This window comes from Mugil cephalus, chromosome 14 (genome assembly GCF_022458985.1).
Source record: "Mugil cephalus isolate CIBA_MC_2020 chromosome 14, CIBA_Mcephalus_1.1, whole genome shotgun sequence".
In the NCBI taxonomy this organism is placed as follows: domain Eukaryota; kingdom Metazoa; phylum Chordata; class Actinopteri; order Mugiliformes; family Mugilidae; genus Mugil; species Mugil cephalus.
In genome coordinates this window covers 15,822,362-15,837,049 of record NC_061783.1, presented here as the reverse complement: position 1 = coordinate 15,837,049, position 14,688 = coordinate 15,822,362, and the positions used below count along the sequence as shown (strand labels likewise).

Below are 14,688 nucleotides of genomic sequence, written 5' to 3'. Positions count from 1 at the left end.
ATGCAACACGCAATAGAGAGTCACCAGTTCAGTTCTCCTATAAGCAGCCTCTCTGGAAAGGCTTTAATGGTCCATTATAGTTTCTAGATGGTATCTGGTGCTGATGACTGATTTATACATCTAAACTGAATCTATATCCTACCCTGCAAAGTGCAGCATCTCACCAGAAATGCAAGTGGGTGAGATCGCAACAACTGTGACTGGTCTGCGCTTCCTCTCACACATTTTCCACTGTTAAACTCAGAGGATCATGTTGATTTTGGAACTAATAATAGACATTAAGCCAGATGGTCAATTCTTCCTGCCAAGATTCAAAATATTTTAAATGAATTTCCTTGTTCACATCTCCCAGTGGCCAGAAAAACGACTGAAACAAATCTCCCTGCCTTCTGCAACGACACCGGTCGTGAATGAATCTTTGCAAAATAAACCGTTGATCAACAAAAGTCAAGTCCAGTCACTGCTCTCTGATGTATGGAGCACAACCATAAAACATCTACAACTGATCATTATTATTGTTATAATTATTATTGTCGAATAATTGTGTGGATACAACACGGAGGTATCAACAAAGCATGACTATTAGATTATAATGGACAAAAGACATTAAAATCCATTAAAATCACAAAAAAATCATCGTCATGTAGTATAATGTTTGGAGAGGCGTTTCCTCCCATAAAATAAAATCAGAGAACACAGGGAAGTAAAACAGGCAGCAGGTGTTTACTCTTTTCGTTTTTCACGTGGACTGTTAAGATGCAGACAGTCCCTGACATCAAGAGCTGCAAATCCGCCTTTTGTTCTCGCCGTGGAGCTGGCCGTGGTGCTGAAACGTATCAACTCATGTCACATTATCAGGGGCACGCTATAGTGAAGTTATAAAAAAAAAAATAAAAAAAATAGATAAATAAAAATGATTTCGTGTTTTTAATTCGGGGACCTATTTGAAACGACACACACGCCCTCTCTGAAATCTGGGCAGCATGTAAACAATGAGCCCACATGACAGCAGGCTGCACACACCCGACATGCGCACACGGCCACACTTCAAAGGAGTCACGATCTGGACCTGCGTGGCTTCAGCGATGGCACCGTGGTGTTTATTTAAAGCGAACCTCTGTGCGCAGACCTCCCCGTGGCCTCGGCAGTAATTCCTTTTTTTCCAACTGCAGAGTATCTCCCCGGCTTGTCTCTAATGTTAAGACTGCCATCTGCCATCAGCCGCTAAATCCTGTCTGCCTTCCGCCCTTCAGCCTCACAGTATAAGCCTATGGTGGAGGCGTGGCAGGGACTCGGTTCATCTGGCGCTGATCAAGAATACACGGACGATATAAGGGGGACGTGATGTGTTTCAATTTCACAATGGATGGCTTTTATTTATTTATTTTTTTCGCCTTATTTGTTTCACAATGTAACCAACAACGACATCTGGTGACAAACTGCAAACACACACGATGCCAGTAGTGTTCTCCTATAAGCAGCCTCTCTGCTTATAGCTTAACTTCAGAGGATGTAAATGTGTTTTGTGCCTTAAATAGTACATAGATACTTTAAATTACACGCTAAAGCCCTAAAATAAATACTTGGAGAGTTAAGTAAAATTCAATTATTGGCTTATTATTACTGTATTATGATGCTTAGATAGATGCAGATGCAATGTAAAAGCCAGATAAAGATATTTCTGTCTGTACTTGGGTTGTCTTTTCGCAGGAATATTTAAAGTGAATCTCCAAATTTGGAGAACGTTTTCGCATAAACTGAACTGAACTGTTCCCTATTATGGTTGTTCTCCTACATCTTAGGCTGAACTAAACTTATCCAGTGAGATTATTTGATTCGAAACTGACCTTGTGGAGATAGCAAATAGTTTTTTACAGGGAGAGCTGTAGGATGCTGCAAATAAAATAAACAGACAACAACAACATTAAGCTTTATTTTTTCTTAATCAACAATATTTATTTAATAAAACAAACAAAGAAAAAAACAACAACTTGGGTTTAATGTGTGAATAATCCTGGTTGTACTTACTCAAGCGCGTCCAACCTTCTGTGTTTCCTCTCAAACACAAACACACAGCTAAACGCAAACAGAGAGAAGGAGAATTTCAGCATTTTATTTTCTCCCCGCTCGTATTGACTGATTTGATTTCCTGCTGGTGGCACTTAGTTTCTGATGATATTAAACTGGAAGCTTACTCAGCTGCTGCCATGCACAGCCACCATGAAAGGCCCGTGAAGAACCATCACTGGGAGCTGTGCAGGAGGATTCAAAGAGAACCACCACAACATCAAAAAAAGAAAGAAAACACACACACACACACACACACACACACACACACACACACACACACACACACACACACACACACACACACACACACACACACACACACACACACACACACACACCTCCATTTCCATCAGTTAACATGTGGAAAAGGTTTCCATCACATCAGACACATCAAAGTGTGGCTCTGGGTCCCTGAGGATGAAAAACAGGAGGGAGGGGGGGAAACAGGAAATAGGTTAAAATTCAAGAGAAAGAAGCTCTGTGCACTCAATACACATTATTAGTCACTTTCTCATCTCATGCACAGATAAATTAATAAATTAATAACCACGGCGGGCTTTAGATTTATTTATTTATTTTATTTATTTTTTTTTTGCACAAAGAGATGAACGAGTCCGAATAAACATAGAAAATGAAACTAGCTACATAATTCATCTATTTGATCCATTTTTAATGCCACGGCTGCTGCTCCTCCTTTAACAAAGCAGCAGCCAAATAAAGTGAAATCCCGGAAACATCTGCTGACATCTGGCGCACCTGAGCTATTTTAAACCAGTCGTTATCTCTGCGCGCACCTTTACCTCGACATTAAACTGACGCCGCTTTGGCCGTGCGTAATTATGCGCGAGCAGGTCCGATGGAACTGCTTTTTCATTTGACGGATCACTCAAAATTTTTTTTCTCTCTTTTGTTCAAAACGCGTATTTCTCATTATAATCGACGCTCTTTTCCCTGCACGAGACTTACATAAATATATCTTAATTCGGACTAGTTTTAGGCGAAAGGTATCAGGAAGTCAAGCACGTCGAGGCTAAGAGCTGTCGCACTATAGCATATTAATAAATAAATAAAAGTTAAAGATTACACACCGAGATCTATCACTTAATTAGATTAATATAGTGTTTAGTTAAGGTTAAAAAAAAAACGCGTTTGCCAATGAAGCAGTAAAACCCCTCCTTACTTTTTCTTTAACTGTCTTGCTAATCACCATTCCGTATTTTAAACTCGTGCTGAAGCCCTGCCTGTGTCAAGTCAAATTAGTTTTCCCCTCTGATCACCTTGACCCTCACATCTGCGTCTTTAAATAAAAAGGTACAGAAGCAGATAGCTTCCACTGTGACATGAGACATTCCCAAGAGGACACCAATGTCTGGAAACATGCTCCTCACATCACCAGAGACTCTAAGTTGGTCCTTAAAGTGTTTGCTGAGGCGAGGCAACCTTCATATAAATAGACTTGACAGATTATAACAGCTCAAGGGGAACAGTTTTTCTGCTTGTAAGAATGTAAACTAAAGTAAATAATTTTCTAACGCGACTAGATTAGCGAGCAAGGTAAGGAATGGAAAATAGCGGTCTTAGGTAAACACGAACTACTTGTCCCCAGACAAATTTAAAACACAGCCCAGTGTTTTCATACTAACAAACCGAACGAAGCGAGACCACGCTAAGAAACACACGTAGATTAAATTAAACAAATATATGACTATCAACAATAGCGGCGCACAAGCGGGCCTAATTTATTTAAAGCAGGGATCATCTTTTGTTCTAGTCAAAATATAAACTGCGTCTTCCATTAGCATGAACAGCAAATACCCAAATGTTATTATATCCATATAGAAAATGTACCCAAGTTAGAGTTTAAATCTTTGCTGTTATCTCTAATACTGTGGTTACATCTATTTTAGACCAAACAAATATTTAAACGTCTTAAAAGTTGTATCTGAGAGAATTAAAGCAGTGAAACAACAAAATGCACTAAATTCTGCATTGAGTGTATATGTAAAGTCCTGGTTTAGTCGCAACTGTGATGTACAGACGGACAGAGAAGAAATAAAACAACACATTTTTTTCAAACTCAGATTTTTATTAGTCAGTACAAAGGAACAAAACTGAAGGCGATCATCTTCCTTTCCGGCCAGAAATGCACATCTTCTGCGTCGGCGTTGGAGGCTGGGAAAAAAAAATAACTCACACCTCTCTCTGTCTCTTTCTCTCTGCCTTTGTCTGGACTTGTGCCGCTCTCATTCAAGGAACTTAACGAGACGTAGAGCCAAACGGCGGGGATCGAGCGAATCGCTTCACAAATAAAACATTCGGTGATGGAACTAGGAGGAAAATGATTTCCCCCCTGTATACGTATAAGAAACAGAACCTCTGAAACACACGGTCAGTTTTTCTTACTCAAAGCGAACTTTAAATTGAGGCTTTACCAAAAACGTGCTGATATTTTAAGAGAAGCAGTCAAAAGTGCTCGCTGAAAAAACTAAACAACTACCTTCTTCTGTTTCCTTCTTAGCAAAAATAACTAATCTTCGAATTCAACTTGGAGGAAAAGTTTGACTTAACACTTGACTGCATGCACGCGCGCATACCATGCACACACTCCGACCTATTTCTAACTGACGCTTAATTACATATTTAATGATTCATACTGGAGCAAATAACACAAGTAGTGAATTATATATATCCACCTCTTATTTTCTTTAATCTTCCGTCTTCTCTCTTCAGCTCGGGAGCCCTCTCACTGACTTCTTTATGTCTCTCGGTGTTGCCTCCTCAAGCCTCGGAACATCTGCTAGCCTCCGCCGTCTACCACCATCTTCTGGTAGCTTTTGATCGCTGATAATTCTTCTAACAGTCTAACTTTGTATTCTGAAGCCCGCGCCATGTCTGCGCCTTCGTCCACCCCACATCCGCAACGTTTTTCGGGGTGCGGACGAGCAACAGTCTGCAGCAGCTTCTTTCATGAACGGCTAAAAAGCGTTCAGTCAGTATCGCGGGGGTAGAAAGGGTCTTTTCATGGGAAACATTGGACCGCCTCCTCTTGGACCCGGACGCTTGCCCCTTAACCTCGGATCGGGGCCGTGGAAGCGGAGGAACGGCGGGCGCGGGGGTCCCCTGGGGCGCGGGAAGTGTGAAGGGTGGGGAGGCCGAAGCGGAGGTCTTGGACCGGGGTGGCGCATTTCGTGGTACGGTGGCGGTCTCCTCGGAGCGTAGTGCGGAGGCGGGGCGTTGTGCTGCTGCTGCTGCTGCTGCTGCTGTACGTCGTGGCCGTAGTAACCGTCCTCTGAGGGTGAGAGTGGGGGCGTGAGGCGCCCCTGGCCTCCCTGACCTCTGGGGTAGGGGTGCTGAGGACTGTCCGGGCCGTAGTATGAATCATCTGGATGGTGGTAAGGCTCTTCCTGGAAGTAAGCGGGGTCACGCTGATGGGGGTCATTGTGGTAACGCTCGGGGTCTTCCTGGTAATGCAGGTCGTCCGGGTGAGGGTGTAAATCCTCAGGCGGGTGCCGTGGGTGATGTTGGTCACTGTCATATGGATGAAACGAGGACTTGTGCTGATGGTCGTGGACCACTAACCCACTGAGGACACTGTCCACTCTCGCCCTAATGCTGTCCCTCGAATCCGCCCCAGGAAACGGCTGCTGCTGCTGCTGCTGCTGCTGCTCTGGAGGAACCATCGCGCTACCGATCGAGGATGGGTGGCCGTCAAAGCCATGAGATGGAGGGGGAGGGGGTAGCTTTGGAACAGGAGGAAGGGCGTTTGTAAAGAAAGGAGAAGGTCCGCGAGCCCCGTGCAGGGAGGCCATCCCTCGAGGCTTCTGAATTGGCTCCGACTGGTACGGATAATGCCCTGATGTCTGGTTTTCCCTAGCCCCCGCAGGTACGTGGTAGCCGCCGGGCTGCTGAGAGCTCCCCCCTGGGAAAGTGTCCCCAAACCAACTCCTTTCACTCGAACCCTGAAAGCTCTCGGCCGTCTGCGCGCTACTGGCGCTGCCTGGGGCTCTTTCTCCAGGCACGGGCCCTTGCGCTTGTGCAGAAATCTGATGGTAATGTGCAGCTGGCGCGGTAATCCCACGCTCTGACATGTCCTGTTTGCCATAAGGGTACGGCGGCTGCCCGTTCTGAGACACAGCTGGCTGCAAGTGAGTTTGCAGATGTAGATTGTTCTGCTGGGTGCTATTCTGGTATGCGACGGGCGTCATCTTCGCAGTTTCACCAGCAGATAGCTGATTCCTGTTGGAGGCAAACTGGACCACCGCTGGCTTGTCCATGATCTCATCTTGAGTCGGGGTGCCACCCCCTTCATCCCGCACCGGTGTCCCACCCTGGGTGTCTGCACCAGTGACTGGGCTGAGACTGTCCCCTCCCAGAGCCGGGTTTCTCGGGAAACCCAGGTCAAACGCATTAAATGCAGTGTTCCCCTGCAGGAAGTTGTGGATTTTAGATTCTAGACTCTTAGAGGACACAGATGGGTCCGTCTCCGCTGTCAAATCCATGTCTCTGTGAAGAGCCTGGACCAGAGCGGAGGCTGCGTTGGAAGTCTGTGTGGGCGCCTGGGTGGCCGAGCTCTGCCTCGCGGTAGAGCTGGATGAAAAAGGCACAGGTGGAACCGAGGAGAGAGGCGCGCTCTGAGAGGGCACCTCTGACACCGACGGGGGTGAAGAAGAGGGAAGGATCTTGTCTGTGCTGGAGGAATCTGTGGTAACATTAGCAGCTGAACTGCTCAGAAGAGACGTGATGCCTGAATGATAAAAGGAAGAACACACAGCGTTATTTTGAGTCTCGAGTGCAGCTGTTAATGTGTGACAAATACACAGTTTGACTCCGTGTTCTCACCCTCGATGCTGCTTTGGCCCTGGACTTTGGACAGAGCACTGAGGAGATCTGCGGGACTCACGTCCACCTTGGAGAGGAGTTTGACCAGTGAGCTTGCATCCTGGGAAGCCACAGGTGCTGCAGGTACGGTCTTCATTGAGGAGGTAGCAGCAGGAGCAGCTTTAGGAGGATCCTCCAGTACTGGTCCTATTTAATTATAGCACAAATCTGTGGTTAACTACTCAAACCTTCGCTGTTACTGTATGAGATATGGGACTTCAAACAGCGATCAGACATAACATCATGACCACGTGCTGTAGGTCTATCTAGTGTCTCCAAAACAGTTGCAACTCATCAGAGAATGGACATGGACATTCTGAGAGTCTCCTGTGGTGTCACATGCTGTGGTGTAACATGCTGAGGGGAGGGGCCTCATCCCACAGATACTTGATCAGTTTGGGATCTAGAGAATTTGGAGGCCAGGTCAACACCTTGTGCTGTTCTTCTTTTTTTAATTGGTCCTAAACCATTTTTATGTGTGTGTCTGCATCAGGCTGCAGCCATCAAGGAGTGTCATTGCTATGGGGTGGGGTGGGATGGGGTGGGGGGGGGGCTGGTCTGGTCTAGCTCGGTGTTACATGTCTAAATAACATGCACGTGAATGCCAGGTGCAAAAGTTTCCCAGCAGAACAATGTATTGTCATAAGATCATCAATGTTATATACTTCATCTGTCCATGGTCATAATGTTATGCCGGATCAGCGTATGTAGCACAGTGAAAATAATAAACACGAGTTGAATCTTAAAAAGAGACGCAGTGTTGTCAGATTAAGACTCTTAACGCAACACTTCATCGTCAGATTAAGCACCAGCACTCACCTGTGTTCTTCGTGACTGAGCTTAAACTGTTGAGGATGGAGCCAATTTTACCCATATCGACAGCCGCTGCAGGAGCGGCTGCGGGGGCCGCGGCCTTTGCGACGGGCTGTTCGGCTGCCACTGATGGCTCACTTTTTGCAGGCAGCGGAGTGGACACCTCGGGGTGACGGGCAGATTCCATCTGCTCCTCAACTGAGCACAGAAACGTGACAGTGAAAGCAGTGAGAGGGGAGTCTGGACGGGCGAGTCGTCAACGCGGTGACACAGAGGTGACGCGTTCGTTTTATATTCGCTTTTGGGCCGCGCGGTAATTGTGTTACTGATGGTTTTTCGGCGGGGAGAAGGGCATTAAGTGATGAATCAGCGGAGAGGAATGTGCTGCTGAAAATATTGACACAGTGTGACATCAGAGAGTTCCTCTTAAAAACACCTGTGGCTTATAAAGCTGGATTTATGTTGACAGTTAATAAGCGCTCGCAGGGTGTTACAAAGTTGTATTTCATGCGACAATAGCGACAACGCCACAATGCTCAACAGATAAAGGAAATCTGCATTTTACACTCTTACAGGGCGAGTACATTCAACTAGCTCTGTCCCTGCACACGAACACGGTCCTTACCTATGATGCCACCGCCCTCCATCTCATCCTCCGACAGCTCCATGTCCTCCACTATGCGGTTGTCGGCCTGCCCGAGGGCCTCCGAGCGACTGGGGGATCCTCCCGGCGAGGACAGTGGGCTCGGGGCCGGCGGCTCGGCCTCGTCGTCCATGGCGGAGCCGTCGAGGTCCGGGTCTGGGTGCGTCAGGTCCAGGTTGTGGAATGGGGACTCGGAGCCCGTCGGAGACGGCGCGTCCGCGGAGGGCGAGGGGATGGGGGACTCGTCCAGGTCCGGCAGGGTGGCCTTCAGCGTGTCCAGCTTGCGTTTCAGGTGGGACACGCGGTTGGCGAACGTCTGGTAGGCCTTGGGAGAAGATTCGAAGGGAGTTTTAATTAATGAAACGAAACATGAAAAAAACGGCACCATCTGCTGGGAATAAAGCTTGATTATTAGTATACAAAGAGCTTTTATGAAATAAATGCCATCAAACACTTTTTTTTGTCATATACATACACTGGTCCAGTATTATTGTCTACCTAACTATATGCTGAGGTAAAGCCTTGTCCAGGGGTTGCCTAGGTAACCCTCTATTCTAGGCTGTTTTTTCCACTATAACTCTCTATGGGGAAAGAAAGTGTCATCAACAACACCACCGCTCTATCTGTGCTCCAAGCCTACTACCAACATCACTGTGAATGTAGCAGTAACCAAAGCCAGGGATGCTTAGGGACGTGTGTTTGCATCATGTCAATCAAAAGTACATCACTGGTCTTGTGTCGCCCACCGTGCAATCAAACACTTACATTAGCAACAATCTTGACCTCCTTGTACTGCATCTCGTAGAAGATGTCCGCGTTGCTGAGGGCCTCCAGGAGCGCAGGTCCCGTCTTGCTCTGTCTGTCGAAGAACTTCACAAACTCCTGCAGCTGCGCGCTTCCTTCCTCAAAGTCCTTGGAGAATTTTTTCCCCCCTGCTTTATCTGCGAAAGCCGAACACGCACGGAGGAATTTGTGAGGAACTGTGAGAAAGACACAGCGGAAACTTTGCTTCTCTTAAAGCCACGACCTCTTAGTGTCTGTGTGTGTGTGTGTGTGTGTGTGTGTGTGTGTGTGTGTGTGTGTGTGTGTGTGTGTGTGTGTGTGTGTGCTACACGAGGTTAAGCAATAAAAGAAGATTCAAACAGGCACCTTTGAGCCTCTTCAGGGCGTCAGAACTGCAGATGTCGACCCTCATAGCTGCCAGCTGTTTTTCTCGGAGGTCAACCTCCTGCAGAGACTTCTTGTACTTGGACAGTTGGTCGATTAGCGCCTGGGGCTAAAGCAGAGGGAGCAGCCACTCAGAACATCAGGTAAATGCTACATTTGAGTCAAGGACAAACGGAGGAAGACTGATCATCTTGCTTACCACAAACTCAGCGACGATCTTGGACCGAAGATCCGCTTTGACCTCAACCGGAGCTTTAAAAAAAAAAATAAGAAGGGAAATTAACAAAACTCACCATGTCTTGGGCTGAGATTATGTCTGATAAAATAAATAATAAATAAATAAATAATAGGTGTGCTCACTTTTCTGCTCCACGGGTGTCTCGGGAGGGGACTCCTCTTTGTCTAACACGCCTCTGAGCTCAGAAATGAGTGTCCCTGAATACACTCCCCTCTCCTCCCAGATGGACAGGATCCTCTCCACCGATGTAATCACCTTGGGGTTACTCTCAGAGCTGGAGAAATGAGAGGGGGTGCGACAGAATAAGAACGCTGAAGATGCATCCTCTTTGAAATCACAGAGCTTGACAAGGACAAACAAAAGGAGGACTGTCCCCTCTGTGAATTTACATCTCTACACGTGACTCACTTGACCAGCAGGAAGGCTTCTGGAAGCACCTCGGCGAAGGCCGTCCGATAAACGATGGCATTTTTCCTCTTGCAGTTCTGAATGACGTCGTTGGCGAGGTACAGCAGGTTGAGTCTGTGCGAGGCGTCGGCTGAAAAGCACAAACGAGGGGCGGTCACGTTAATTAGGAAGCAGATGTTCTGCAAGGGGAGGCGATCTTTTAAATATTTGCCAGCATCCGTAGCTCTTAAACGTATTGATTAGATTTACTATTAAATGATCAACCACCTACTCTATAAAAGGTCAAACTGACGAGCATCTGTCACAGGAACCAATCATTACTTTAACTTAAACAAATGACTAGTAAGGATTTATTCAAAATATCTGAGATAGTTGCATTCTGTTGTTCTGACACGTGATTCTATTAGTTTGAAAACCACATGTCAAAATAACAAACACTTTAATTGAATCCAGTTTAACGGCACAACAAACTACATCCTCCAAAATGACCATACACTGTTTCCACATAAACTGAACATTACAACAGTCATGAAGGAGGATTTAGTGCAGGGGTGTCATATTACAATGTTTATTTTCACAAGAGAACCTAATGTTTTGAGTGGTTTGATAAGAAATGAGAAACGAATCTAAATTACTTATAAGCTGTAAATGTGGATCTATTGATCCACGTAAAGAGAATATGGAGTAAATAGCAAATAACTACTATGAACCGTGACTTTATACATATTAAGACCTTTGATGCCATTTATGTTTGTAAGATCTAAGCAGGGAGCGTACAGAGCTAAAAACCTATTTATAGTTGTTGTTGTTTTTACGAACAGGGTATCGTTTTATTCAAGTGTGTGTGTGATATCAGTGTCAACAAGATAGTACTGGAACAGACACCAAATCAATACTGTCAGACTTTCAGAGCGAGCACATTTTTTTTTTTTTTGTCCTCCACAAAACCAAACAAACAAAACTAAGACATCGTGCACAATCTCACCCAAAGGGAAATAAACCGAGTGAATAAACCGAACCAAACTTCCTGTGGTCGACTTAGGTCTCGACGTGTTTAGAAACTCTGCAAGAAGTTAATACATCAAATGATAAGGACACAATAACGAGCAATACAGACACAGTTTGTCATGTCATTTCTGCACTGCTGTGAATGATCTAATATACGGAGAATTTATATTTTTTATATACCTGAACCACTGAGTCAAATCTCAGCTAACAGCCATTAATTTTATACTCAAAGGCAAACTGATGCAAATAGATGATGCAAACAAGGTTTTCACTAACTTCCTATGTCCAGGGTAAATTAAAGCCTGTTGTCTTGTGAGTCTCAATTTAATGACAGGCAAGTGGACGACTGCCCTTTGGTGCTTTCGGAGACTAACATTTAAGTAAAACTGGAATGCAATCAAACACTGACATAAACACTAAAATCAAGCTGTAATAACTCAAAAAAGAACCAGTCAAAGTGGAAGCTGAGCTTTTACAAACTTCAACACATTCACAAAGCATGGGAGTAAAAACAAAAGAAGAAGTCGTTTTTAGAGGTGTTGCTCAAGTAACCTCAGTCAACAACAACATTATCTGCAGACAAGACAGATAAAAAACGAAAAACACAGACAAGGCAACAAACATTCACATCATCAGTCACAACAAACCCCAGTGCTATAGAATAAAAAAAGAAAATGTGTAGTTGAAGTATTTTGTGTCCGTGTGTTTTACTGCTATTCTTAATTCACTGTATACAAATATAAATAAAACAATCAATACTGTGCTGAGACCATGAGCTGAGGCCTGGAAGGAAATGGAAAAGTAGCACAGCGATAGTTTCAGAACAACACGCTACAGCTTCTAATCCCTGCCTGGTATATTCGTTTATTCCAGCTGTTTCTCCGTAGTTTCATCTAAAATACTAACTGGAAAAGGTTATTAACATTTCCCAGAGACAAAGTGATATCCTTAAATAGCTTGTTTAGCTCAATCAAACCTGCTATTTAGTTTATAATGAGATAAAAACAGAGAAAAACAGCATCACTTTGAACGTCAGCAATTAACAAGTTAAGCATTTGTCCATAATAATTCATCTAAATCATTTACTATCAACTCAATCAATCCTGATATATTAATACATATATTATATGTGTTTATTTACTTGAATAAGTGCAATAATCAAGTTGTTATAATAGCTGCCTATAACATTCAATTCACTGTTGTCAGAGCAAAGACTGACACAGATTACTCTGACATAAGTCCATCAAAACGCCAATTACAGTATAACACAGAGAGAACAGGTGGATGTACTTACTCTAAAGTTGTTTGACAACATAAAAGAACTCAGGAAATAATCTCACAAAGTTAAATATCTGAATTAACGCTCAATTTAAGGCCAAAAGACAACCACTCTACTGCAACTGTGGACTGAGAAGCACAATTTATTGCTGTTTGTTGCTGTTAAATTTAAACGCTCAACAACAGACCAGTAACAAACACAATCATCACTTCTCACAATCATCCATTGCTAAATGTTTTCCCACACCCAGAAACAAACACCAATCCAAACAGACGGAGACAACAATAACTGCTAAGACCTCACCTGAGGGCAAATTAAATAATTTCATTAGATAGAAACTCAGCGATCAACAGACTGCAACACAATTCATCAACCTGGTTTGAAAAGATGGGATTGTTTATAATTTAACAACAGCCATCCTCAACTCTCATTAGAAAACAAGTGTATATCGCGGCCCTGACAACAGACAATCAGGGTTGGGTGTAGTTAATTATTTCTACAAAAACAACTAGTAATGGACATGGATTCTCTGTAGTCAGCGCGTTTTTTATAGATTGATGAAACGTGGCTTTAATTATGAAGAGACACCTTGAGAGGATAATGTAAACTAAACTAGTAAATGCCACAAAATAAATAAATGAACACACAAGACAATCTGATCTGATAATCCAAACTTCTAAGTGATCAAAGTGTCAAAAAAGGAACTGTTGAACACTGAATTTGTCCCGCGGGGGACACTTCAATATAATGGAAATACTATTTATACAGCAAGGCAGGTATAAAGGCACAAAAAACGAGCATCCACTTTAACTGCAACAAAGGATGAAAGACTGTCCGATCAGCACAAGAGTCAACATTAATTTACATTTGCAAAACAGTGTTTAGTTAGGTTGGAAACAGTCCCAATAGACCCAAAATGTCGGCATACAAGCACTTTACTTCACTGGCTGCTGGCTCTCCTCGGAGGAGCGCACGTTTTAAACTCCAACGTTTCCCGGTGCTAAGGACAAATCTACCGGTTCGTAAGTAAAAAGCTGTAAGAAAACATCTATTTCAGCCACTTTAAAAGGCTGCAGCTGGTGTATTTAACCACCCCAAAGCTAAAGCTGGAGCAGCACCTGTCAGTGTAGCGGGTTACTCACATTTCTTCAAACACTTCATCCAGTGTCGCACAATCAGACTGTGATACTTCTTGTGGTCGATGCACCACGTTGAGAGCCCTTGAATGGAGTCCATCGTGTTGGTGACGCCTTGAAACTTCTTCTCCAACGCGGACTCCAGAGAGCCGCCAGAAGCAGCCCCTGCTCCCGCTGCCATGTCCGGCGGATCCCTATCACCCCAGAGGCAAATGAACTTAGCCGAGGCTAGCACTTAGCTTAGCATGCTAGGTTCACGTAGCGCATTCATCTCCCGCTGCGATGTTTACAATGCCTAAATATTTTTTTCTGCACCGTTGCCAGTTGATTTGCTTGTTTACAAACTGCCCACGTGGAGCTAATAGTTAATGTCATTAAAGGCTAAAACTTAGCGACATCCTGTATGTCTGTTTACTCGTTGCTGGTGGGGTGATGAAGAGCACTTCCGCAAACACGACGCGATTGTGGCGCCATCTAGTGTACCGGAAGTTAATAATGATTAGCGCCACCTAGCGTCATGGAAGTTAATAATAATTAGCGCCACCTGCTGAGTGTCAATAGTAAATTATAGTGCTGTATTATATAATATACCACAGGCGTGTCCAGTCCATTTTAAGGGGCCCAGCACCACTAAAAATAACAATTACGAATTTTTGTTTTATTTTATTTTTTTTAAGTCTGTGTATGATAAGATGACATGATGATATGATAGCCTTGTGACACAGATAGCTTTGTGACACAGTACTTTGACATTAAAGCAACTCTAAAGCTCTCACCCTAGCGCCGCCCCTGTAACATACTATACATATAACACATAAGTGTACGTACAGTAGTCTAAGAATAATCATTTTGCTGTTAAAGCAATGCACCACTTGTAATAAAGGTTAAAATGCACATATCTGTGCCAGCAAAAATTATCAGTAGTGGTTTCTAAATCCTGATGTGGCAGATTAATCTGCTTCTAAAACCATTTTTCACTTGTAACAATAGGGTTTGCACAGGCGCATTAACGATGGCTTTGATTTCATTAAGTGTCCCAGTGAGTCAC

At 44.1% G+C, this 14,688-nt stretch overlaps 1 protein-coding gene across 1 annotated transcript; it reads right to left on the bottom strand.

Annotated features, from left to right (window-relative positions):
* Positions 1 to 4,135: 4,135 nt before the first annotated feature.
* rprd2a (regulation of nuclear pre-mRNA domain containing 2a) lies at positions 4,136 to 14,104 on the bottom strand. The gene is made up of 10 exons (XM_047604837.1): positions 13,647 to 14,104; positions 10,218 to 10,347; positions 9,932 to 10,083; positions 9,771 to 9,823; positions 9,554 to 9,680; positions 9,170 to 9,345; positions 8,387 to 8,729; positions 7,768 to 7,959; positions 6,910 to 7,095; positions 4,136 to 6,814 (listed from the first exon to the last, which is right to left on the bottom strand). The coding sequence occupies exons 1-10, from the start codon at positions 13,819 to 13,821 to the stop codon at positions 5,061 to 5,063; spliced, it is 3,288 nt and encodes a 1,095-aa protein (XP_047460793.1). The 5' UTR covers positions 13,822 to 14,104; the 3' UTR covers positions 4,136 to 5,060.
* Between the last annotated feature and the right edge of the window lie 584 nt (positions 14,105 to 14,688).

Bases quoted from the DNA above. Each gene is read 5' to 3' on its own strand.
- rprd2a (XM_047604837.1), bottom strand. From the start codon at position 13,821: ATGGCAGCGGGAGCAGGGGCTGCTTCTGGCGGCTCTCTGGAGTCCGCG. The intron at 9,681-9,770 runs GTAAGCAAGATG...CCTCTGCTTTAG, and splicing joins AGATCGTCGCTGAGTTTGTG to CCCCAGGCGCTAATCGACCA. The intron at 6,815-6,909 runs GTGAGAACACGG...TTTATCATTCAG, and splicing joins GGGCCAAAGCAGCATCGAGG to GCATCACGTCTCTTCTGAGC.